Source organism: Solanum verrucosum, unplaced genomic scaffold (assembly GCF_900185275.1).
Source record: "Solanum verrucosum unplaced genomic scaffold, falcon-dt-bn FXZP01000012.1, whole genome shotgun sequence".
In the NCBI taxonomy this organism is placed as follows: domain Eukaryota; kingdom Viridiplantae; phylum Streptophyta; class Magnoliopsida; order Solanales; family Solanaceae; genus Solanum; species Solanum verrucosum.
Window position 1 is genome coordinate 5,256,156 of NW_026020063.1, and position 10,974 is coordinate 5,267,129.

General features: G+C 35.1%; 1 protein-coding gene across 1 annotated transcript; it reads right to left on the minus strand.

Moving 5' to 3' along the window:
• Positions 1–1,812: 1,812 nt before the first annotated feature.
• Positions 1,813–4,129, minus strand: LOC125823531 (uncharacterized). The gene is made up of 4 exons (XM_049502899.1): positions 3,853–4,129; positions 3,446–3,592; positions 2,401–2,579; positions 1,813–2,241 (listed from the first exon to the last, which is right to left on the minus strand). Exons 1-4 carry the CDS (start codon positions 4,127–4,129, stop codon positions 1,813–1,815), a joined length of 1,032 nt encoding a protein of 343 aa, XP_049358856.1.
• Positions 4,130–10,974: the final 6,845 nt, after the last annotated feature.

Below are 10,974 nucleotides of genomic sequence, written 5' to 3' on the forward strand. Positions count from 1 at the left end.
TTCAACTTGTAGACTTAAAGATTTCAACTTGCAAACTTAAAGAATTTGAAGATTTCAACTTGTAGACTTAAAAATTTCAACTTTCAAACTTTAAAGATTTCAAGTTGCAGAATTGAAGACTTCAACTTGCAGACTTTGAAGAATTTGAAGACTTCAACTTGCAGACTTGAAGAATTTTGAAGACTTTAATTTGTATACTTGGAAAATTTGAAGACTTTAGCTTGCATAGTTGGAAGATTTGAAGACTTCAGCTTGCATACTTGGAGGATTTGAAGAATTCACCTTGCATACTTGGAGGATTTGAAATCTTCAACTTGTATACTTGGAGGATTTGAAGACTTCAATTTTAAAGAAACTTCAAGCATGTTGTTAACGAAACTCATATTTTTTTAAGGGTTTGCCCCCATCTATTGATCAATCAATACTTCGTACAAGTCTAAAGTTTGATGAGATAAAAGATAAGACAAAGTACTTATCGCTTTGACTGTCATGTGAAAAATAAGTGGGAACATGTGGTTTTTTGACACTCATGCAACTGAACTTAGGATATATTCTAAGCGCCTATGTACCTCAGTGAAGAGGATCAAGTCACAACGTAGCTCTGGGGGATTGAGTGATTTTTTTTTTTGTTGTGCCGTACACAGTTTATACTCTTGCATGCCAGGAGTGACATGCAGTTTAGGCTCGTACCTTAAGGAGCATCATCTTACTTTAAAGGTAGTACCTCTTTAGGAATTTTGCATTAATAGGACCGATCCTTACGCCATATGCATCAACAAGCTTGTAAGCACTATGTGAATATGCTTCTTGTACGACATATGGTCCATCCCACTTTGAGGTAAATTTTCCCCCAGACTTATGCGAAGTAATGATGGGTCTTCTTACCGCGAGAACTTGGAAGCATCTCAAGCGAACCTTCTTATTGAAAGCACGAGATAGACGAGCTTGATAACATTCAAGGTTTTGTTGGGCTTCTAGCCTCTTTTCGTCAAGTGCTTCTAACTCAGCAAGACGCAGTCGAGCAATTTCTTCTTCAGTGATCCCTTCTTGAATAGCAAGTCTTAACTAAGGTATTTGACACTCGAGTGGTAGGACAGCCTCAACACCAAAAGCGAGTGAATATGGTGTCGCTTGAGTTTGAGTGCGGTACGTAGTCCTATATGCCCACAAAGCTTCTTCCATTCTTTCATGTCAATCTTGTTTGGACTTGGAGTCAACTTTCTTCAGGAGGTTGCATAGAGTCTTATTAAATGCTTCAGCGAGACCATTGGCGGCAACATGATACATAGAAGATTTACACTGCTTGAAACCAAAGAGATCACAAATTTTGTTCATTAACTTGTTATCAAATGGCTTGCCATTGTCTGTTATTATGTAGCGAGGGATGCCAAAGCGATAGATGATATTCACTCGGATAAAATTTGCAACATTCTCTTTCTTCACTTCTTTAAGAGCGATAGCTTCAGCCCATTTTGAGAAGTAATATATTGCCGCCAAGATGTACAAGTGTCTACCAGAAGATTTTGGTAGTGGTCCCACAACATCCAATCCCCAAGCGTCAAATGGCCAAGATGCAATAGTTGGGTGCAATACTTTGAGCGACTGATGTATGAAATTCGCATGAAATTGACAAGCATCGCACCTCCGAGCATAATCTAAGCAATCCTTCACTATGGTTGGCCAATAATACCCCATCCTCTTTATGTGAAAATGGAGTTTCGGTCCAGATTGATGTGATCCACATACTCCCGAGTGTGCTTCTTGCAAAGCTTGAATTACTTCTTCCTCTCCCAAACATCGTAATAGTACACCCTAAAATGATCTTCTATATAATGTGTCCTTGTAGTAAAGGAAGCGAGGTGCACGACGACGAATGTCAGTCCTTCTCCTTGGATCTTCTGGAAGTATCCCATAACACATGTAGTCAATAATGGGTTGTCTCCACTCTTCCTTCGCAGCTTCAAAAATGGCGACGAGATGATTAAGCTCATTTTTTATACATTCTTCTTCATTTGATGGTGGTACTATCCATTTTTGACAAATAGTTACTTGTGTCTGATCAGGAAGGGTTATCGTTGAAACTAGAGCAACCAATGCATCAGCTTTCTTATTCTCCGTTCTACGCACATGTTGAAAGGTTACATCTCCAAGCCATCCTATCAATTTTTGAGCATAATCATGGTAAGGACGCAATTTGGGCTTCTTCACCTCATAACTTCCCAAGAGTTGGTTGATCATCAACTGAGAGTCACCAAAGACTTATACGTTTAATTGCTTCATGTCAACGGCCATCTCAAGTCCAAGTATCAACGCCTGGTATTCATTAACATTATTGGAGAAACATTACTTCAAAGTAAAGGAGAATGGTAGGATCTCTTCTTATGAAGTGATGAACACTACGCCAGCACCAACACCAGCTCCAGCTCCGCCACGATGTGCAGCTCCATCAATGTACATTTTCCAAGGAGGTTGAACTTCAATTAACATCGCATCTTCATCAGGAAGCTCATCAGTTAACTCCCAATCATCTGGTATCGGATGGTCTTCCAAGAAATCCACCAATGTTGTCCTTCCACAGCCTTTTGAGGGATGTACACGATCTCAAACTGTTGAAATTGGAGGTACCATCTTGCTAGTCGGTCACTAAGGACAGGTTTCGACATAACAAACTTGATGGGATTTTCTCTAGAAATAAGACGAATAACATGGGCTTGAAAATAATGCTTCATCTTTTGAATGGAGAAGACTAGCGCCAAGCACAATTTTTCAATTGGCGAATAGTTCAGCTCATTTGGTGTCATCGTTCTACTGAAGTAGTAAAGAAAGTTTTCTTTGCCTTCACTATACTCTTGAGCTAACAGGGCTCCTACGGATCTTTCTTGTGCCGCACTGTAGAGTATCAATGGCTTTCTAGGTATAGGGGCTGCCAAAACTGGAGGTTTCGCTAGATATGACTTGATGCTTTTAAAGGCATCACTACATGTTTCGTCCTAATTAAAAGGAGCACCTTTCTTCATGAGATGACCGAATGGTTGGCATCATCCTGCTTGATTTGAGGTGAACCTCCTCAAGTAGGCTAGCTTTCCTTGGAAACTTATTAGCTCATGAATATTTCGTGGCTCAGGCATCTTCGATATTGCATCAACTTTGGCTTGATCCATTTTAATTCCTCGATGTCTCACAATAAAGCCAAGGAACTTTCCAGAAGTAACTCCGAAGGCACATTTCAATGGATTCATCCTTAGTTGATATCTTCGAAGCAGCTCAAACACCATTCTTAAGTCTTTCAAATGATCACTTCTCTTTCTCGACTTTACCACCAGGTCATCCACATAACATTCAACATTTTTATGGAACAAGTCATCAAATATATTTTGCATAGCCCTTTGAAATGTAGCACCAACATTCTTCAAACTAAAATGCATCACTTTGTAGCAATAAATACCTTTAGGCGTGCGAAATGCAGTGAGTTCTTCATCCTTTGGTGCCATGCGGATTTGATTATAGCCAGAAGAATCGTCCATGAATGACATCGTCTCATAACTAGTGGTGGCATCAATCATTAGCTCAGGAATGGGAAAAGGGAACTCATCTTTAGGACATGCATTATTGAGATCATTGAAGTCAACACAAACTCAAATTTGGCCATTCTTCTTCCTTACAGGAACAACACTTGAAATCCATGTAGGATATTTAACTTCACGAATGAATCCTACCTCGATGAGTTTGTTGGCTTCATTCTCTATCAATGGAACCAAGTCTGGCCTAAAACGTCTTTGGGCTTGCTTAATAGGACGAGCACCATTTTTGACTGCCAACTAATGGACTGCTACTTTAGGATTCAAGCCAAACATTCTTTATAACTCCAAGCGAAGACGTCCCTATATTCTTTGAGTATATTCATATAAGTGATTTCTTCATCAACTTCTAGAAAGGAACTCAAGTAAGTAGGCCTTGGGTCTTCATCAATGCCAAGGTTAACTTCCTTTAAGGGATCTATTGTGGTCTTCACTCTTTCTTCAAGTTCTGGTGGAGCATCTCCGGCATCTTCCTCTTCTAGAGGGTCATTGCCATTGACAGATATATGACAACACCAGACAATATCTTCTAACTCTTCATCAATCTTCATTTGAGGCAAATAATCGTGCTCATTCTGGATTGTAACATGATATGAGGAGCCTTACACTTTCGTTGTCACTTTCAGATAACTTCTCTGATGCTTATTGTTTCTCTTCTTCAATGGACCTAATCTCTCGAACACAGAAGTTCTTACAGTCGATTCTCCAAGTCGATAAAAAATGGAAGGCTTTCTATTGGGAACAGTGACATCATCTTCAAAAGTTATATGATATGGAGATGCGAACTGGTGGTGGTTGGTTATAGCATAGGCCTTTACGCGCTTGCCTGGTTTTATCAACTGATGGGAGTTTCCCTAACATTGATGGCTCATTAGGGTTATATCCAGCCTTCGCAAATAACTTGTAAGCATTAGTATCAAAACCTTCTCCCGTGCGTTTTGTAGGGAGTGCCACATCTCGCACTTGATTTTGAGTGATTGTCTTTCCTGGCAGTTTTGAAAGCAAGTTTATTGCATCAATCCATCTAATAGGAAGAGTTAGTCCTCTTAATGCATCTTCTTGAAGGTTAGATGATTTGACTTCTTCTTTCTTTACTTTTGGAACATAGCGAAGTCCAGAAGTCAAATTCTTCTTTGAAGACATGGTCTTCCCTTCATTGAAATTAGGACAAAGTTCTTTAGTGTCATCTTTTGCCTTTCCGACAGCCGTATCGATTCTTTTTCTTGTGATCTTGTTAGACTTGGTTGATTTGACATCATTAGATTTTGTCCCTTTAACAACATAACTCTTCAAATAGAATTTTGCATCGGCAAAGTACGTCTCAACTTCGGTGAAAGGATTATCATCTGCAACTATCTTCCTTTCAATCCCGTCTTCAAGATACTTCAAACATTGATAGTAAGAAGATGAGACAATTCTATTCTCGTGTACCCAAGGCCTGCCAAGTAATATATTGGATGAAGTCTTTGCATCGATCACGCGCATCCATGCGTTTGATCGCAAATCTTCCATGTGAATTTCTAATTTAATGGAGCCTATGGACCTCTGTCCTCCTTGATTGAATCCTTGTATCAACAAACGACTTTCACTAAGTTCTTCGGTCATGATGCTGAGTTCCTTCAATGTGTGGATAGGCAGAATGTTGACTCCAGATCCTTCATCTATCAAGATTCTATTTATCTTCTTCTCTAGCACGTGACCAACCATATACAAATGACAATTGTGTAGTGTTTCACCAAATAGAAGATCATTATCTGTGAATGTGATTTTTGTATCACATGTATGTGCTTCTTGGGAAGAAGGTTCAATAGGCTTTTTAGAAGATGAAAGAGACATCATTGACGAGATTTCCCTTGTTGCTTTTTCTTCGCCACTAGGAGACACTTTTGGTGAGGATTCTCTCGTTGTTCCTTCTTTGTCAGTTGAAGACATCTTCATTGTTTCTTCTTTATCAACATTAAAACATGATGCCTCGACATTTTCTTGAGTAGACTTTGTGCGCAACCAACTTGGTAAGAATTCTTGTAGAGTTACATGATGTCGGGGTTTCTGGTAGTGATGCACTTCTACCTTTGCCTTCTTTGGGCGCTTTATTGATTTCTGTTTCACCAGTTTCTTCACCATCTTCTTTCTAATCGGTTTCTCACATGATTCTTTTTGTAAACTTGATTTGTTGCGTCTTCGCCTAGTCACAAGAATCCAGCCTTCATCACCATCTATTTCAACTTGAGATTTGTCTAGCTCTAATGATTCTTCTTCATGCTTTTCTGCGATACATATTTGGATCGGATTGAGTGAGCCGAATGTGATGGAGATTTGATTAGAACTAGCTTTCTCATCATCAAGGACAATCTTTTTTTCTCTAACCAATCGCATCACTCTATCCTTGAAGACAAAACATTTTTCAAGAGGATGACTCACAAGTCTATGATACTTGCAATAATTTGGGTCATCAGCTTTTCCAGCTTCAACAAGTTGCTTCATCTTTTGCATCTCAATGAGCTTTAATTCAAGCAACTCATCAAAAATATCAGAAACGTCAGAATCCAAGAAGGGGCATTCCTTTTCTTGCATTTTCCTTAGGATCAATTTTTGGTCTAAATGCGCTTGGAAATTCGTTCTCACACTTTGCTTCTTCCCTTCCTTCGTAGTGAACTTCACAGGCGACACATTAACATTCATTGACTCTTTGTTGTCGTTCTTGGGCACAAATTTGCTCCATCTCTTAGGTTCCTGCTTGTCTCTTCCTTTGTGAGGGTTATGGACAAACGTCATATCCTTTCCGGCAGAGGACATGCTCAACTCCATATCATGAGCGCGAGTAGCTAGATCTTCAAAGGATTTTGGTTTTATTCCCTGTAAGATATAAAGAAGCTCCCAGTGCATCCCTTGGATACACATTTCTATTGCAGAAGCTTCACTAAGCCTATCCTTGTAATTCAGGCTCGCGTTCCTCCATTGATTTATGAAGTCTATGGCTGGTTCATCCTTCCTTTGGGAGTATTCATAAGTTCTACCATGCTCACAGTACGCCTCGTGCTATAGAATCGATTGAGAAACTTGTGCTCTAGTTGCTCCCAACTATCAATTGAATTGGGCTCAAGATCCGTGTACCAATCAAAGGCATTTCCTTTTAGAGACCGGACAAACTGCTTGACAAGATAGTCTCCATATGTTCCAGCATTATTACATGTCTCCACAAAGTGTGCAACATATTACTTTGTATTTCCTCTACACTCAAATTGTTGAAATTTGGGAGGTTGATAACCAATATGCATTTTTAAGTTATCAATTCTTGTCGTGTATGGCTTGGCATACATATGATAAGACTTGGTGGAGACTTCATACTTATCTTTGATGGTGCCTTCAATGAACTCCTTCAAGCGATCGAGTGGGATCATTCATTCAGAAGAAACTGGTATCTCACTAACAAGCGGTGCTTTCTTCGCAGGATCTCCAGTCTCTTGAACTTCAACACATTTTCCGGGCACATGACTCGCTTCTCCATCTAAAATTCCTTCCATTCGATCCATCAACTTATCGATTCTAGACTCTTGGTGTTGTACATGCTTTGTCAATCCTTCAACCAACTTCGTTAGATTTGTGAGTTATTCCTTAGAGGAAGAAGTAACAGCCACCATTGTTTGCATGATCATTGGAGATGTAGGAGAGTAGCATGGATTATCGCGTACATTGATCTTCAGCGGACTCACATTACGGGATGCACATGGAGGTGACTCATTCGTTGAATCATAGCTCTCCCTTGTGGTAGAGTTCTTGGAACCAGATAGCTCAAGGAGAGCCAATGTCTTCTTCATCTTTTCAGCAACACTGCTTCCTTCTTCTAAAGCATTTGCGGAGGAACTTGATATTTTTGGAGTCGTAGACCCAAAAACTAGAGTTGATGCGGGTGACACTTGAAGTGTTTGTTGTCTTTGTGTAGCAGCCTTGCATCTCGTAACAGCTCCGAAACTTCCAAAGGTAACACCCAAAATGCCTTCAACTTCAGTAGAGAACTTGGAGCTAGTGGTCGTAGAGGCAGTTGATCGAGAGTTGTTCTTCACGGAAGTCATCTCGATATTCTTTGATGCTTGAAAAGTTGAGATGAGAGGTAGAAATTGTCCCACTGGGCGTGCCAGAATTTGTAGATAATAAAATTTGCATCCAGAAAATAATAATCAAGAAGGAAAAATTATGCAACAATCGTTTTATTGATTTAAGTGCGAGTGTTACAATCTCTATAATTCTTCTGAATTCGCTTTTTCAAATATAATTCAAGGGCTCTTGAGCTTGATCTTGAACTTGGGATTTATCTTGATCTTGATCTCTCTCTTGATCTTGATCTTGACTTGAACTTTATCTTGATCTTGACTTTCTAGTTGAATTCAAGGGCTTCGAGCTTGATCTTGTATCCGACGGTCTTGATCTTGATCGTTCTTGAACTTGATCTTGACCTCTTCAAATCTTGAACTTGAACACTTGAATTCTTCAGTTCTTGAACTTGTAGAGAAATTGCGTCTTTTGATCCACGAGCTTTCTCTAGCTTCTTGTTCAAATTCTTGGTCCTCTTTTCTGAATTATGAGGACCCCTATTTATAGTTTTAGAATAGGGGAGTTGTGATTGGAATAGGGTTCTCTTCAGCCAATCAGATTTAAGTGACATAACATATGGACTTTATGGAGCGGACTTTAATTAAATTCATATTTATTGAATTTAAATAATTAATTCAATTATATTAATCCATAATATTTATTTGGACTAATATATTAATGAATTTAATATAATCCGAATCATTTTAATAAATTTATAATTAAATAAATTTTAAATGATTACAGCATAATCACAAATTCTTTCTCGCCAATAAAATTACTAGCATTATATGTCATTTCAAGTGGATAAGTTTATCAGAATTTCATCTATGAGTCAATTAAAAAGTATATTTCTATTCTCTTTTAATTCATGTGATATATCTCATAATGTTTGTATAAATGACATGCTTCTTGAAATCTTTTAATTAATTTAATAATTCACCTACAAAATAATCAATTTTGTGGAACTATTTTGTTTTAGATTTAGATATTCATTTTCAAAATAAAAAAATTAATTTACCAAATGAAGTGAAGTAACATACTTATTTCAGGTCTTATAATGTCATCTATAATACTTAATATTCGTATATATGTATTAAATTTACATCTATATATAATAAAGCAACCTTTTAACTCAATGCAAAATTCTTTGATTTAGTTTTTATTTTATTTTATTATTCTGAAAATAACTAGCTAATATTTAAATTTATATTTTTAATACCAAAATAATAAAAGGGACAAAAGAAGAAGAAAACAAATAAAGGAACACACGGCTTCCTGAATAACTACCCCTTAGCAATTCCCGTTTCTTCCCCACATTCTTAGTTAGAGATACGGATTAGAGGTGGACATAGTTTTAAGAAAAAAGCTCACATATTTCATCACGGATATATTTAGTTATATAATTGTAGAAATTTTAAGATTATTATCTAAAATTCCTTTTGTATACTTTAATCGAAAAAAGTACAAAAAATTTACAATATATCTCACTGGATATATGCAAAAATAATATACACAGAATATTGATATTTAAAAAATAATAATTGAATAATCATTTATTTACGAGTCACAACAACTTTAAGTAAACATGAGGTTCAAGCTTAAAAAAAAAACATAATAAAAAGTTATTAAATTTTGACAATATATGCTGCATTCTCTCTCTAATTTGGATGATATTATATTTCATATAGTGAATGAAATTATATTTGTTGAATTTAAACAACGAAAAGAATTTTACTAAGGAAATAAAAGCATAATAAAAAATAAATAGAATTTTGAAAGTAAGAAACTATATATTTATATACGTAATATTAATTAAAATATGAGTAATAGAAGGATATAAGTGAATATATATATATATATATATATATAAAATTTAAAATATATGGCATAAGGTTAACACACTAACGATAGACATGAACAAGAAAATGAAAAATATATAAATAAAATAATTTCAATGTAAAAGAATAAATATTTAAATTTGAGATGAGAAAGTATTCTGAAATATTAAAAAAATAAATACTATATGAATAAGATCATATGTAATTGAAATCTTACTAAATAACGACAAAAATTAAAATAATCAATTGAAAAAATATTCAAGAAACATATTAAAATAAAAAATAAAATTCAAATTTCCATGTTGATATTTCCGTTATAAAGATAAAAATCAAACTTTTATATGTAAGATAATTAATTTAAATTCAAAATTTAATAATAACATTATTATTTATTTGAACTATAAATGAAAAAGTTGATAAAAATACTATTGTAGAAAAAAAATTAAATAAAGAGGAGAATGATAATGTATAAGGAAACCAAGCAATAGTAGTATCATGTAACTTAATTCTTAATGCATAAAATCTAGAATTGAAAATCTAATATAATGAAATAAATTTAGCAACATAATAAAAAATTTAAAAGTACTAAAATTTCATATAGGAAATTTTATAAACTTAATTTAATTAAATATAAAATTATATTTTAAAAATAAAATGGAAGGGAGTTTTTGTATCTTATCACATGCATATAATATAAAAAGAAAATCCCTACAAGTATCGATAGCTTTTTCAAAAGCTTTAAACATTGCAAAAAAATAACGTTTCTTCTTATATTTTGGATACAAGCACTCAATTTAACACTATTAATTGATATAATTTTATTTCAATTACTAAAATCCTATATGACAAAACTATTTAAAATACATAATAGAAAATTATTTACAAAAAGAGTGATAGAGATAAAATAAAAATATTTGCACTGTGAATTCGTTTCAAAACTAAAGTAACAAAATGAAATAAAACAAAAAAAATGTTATTAATAATTTAGACAAAAAAGAATTTGTAATGACCCGGACCCGAAAAGTCATTTTTGATAATTTTATATAGTCATTTAACTATAGTTAATTAATTTGCGGGTAATTTGATTATTCTTAATAATAATGCGCCAAATCTGAAACATTAAAATAGATTAATAGGAATTATTACTTTTAATACATAATGAATTTAGAAAATAAAAAAATAAAAGGAATGCTTGAGTGGCGGCCGAACGCGAGAATTGGAAAAGTGCACAATCAGGTAATGCTAAATCTTTGATTTTCTATAGCTGGATTGGAATGAAATAGAACCTGTAGTATAGTTTTTTTTCCCTTCGTAGGAGCTCCCACCCATTTGCTTTCTTAGTGATTCGAACTCGCAATCTTCAGATTGAAAGTGAGGGGTGTTTACCATCGGAGCAACTCCCTCTCGTCTGTAGTGTAGTTGTTAATTGGGTTGAAGAAAAAGGAAAAAAAACAAAAATAAAATAA

Coding starts and splice junctions, on each gene's coding strand:
- LOC125823531 (XM_049502899.1), bottom strand. CDS start 4,129: ATGAAGATTGATGAAGAGTTAGAAGATATTGTCTGGTGTTGTCATATA. Junction 2,580..3,445: donor TGCATTTCGCACGCCTAAAG/GTATTTATTGCT, acceptor ATCCCTCAAAAG/GCTGTGGAAGGACAACATTG. Junction 2,242..2,400: donor GAGCTGGTGTTGGTGCTGGC/GTAGTGTTCATC, acceptor GGTGACTCTCAG/TTGATGATCAACCAACTCTT.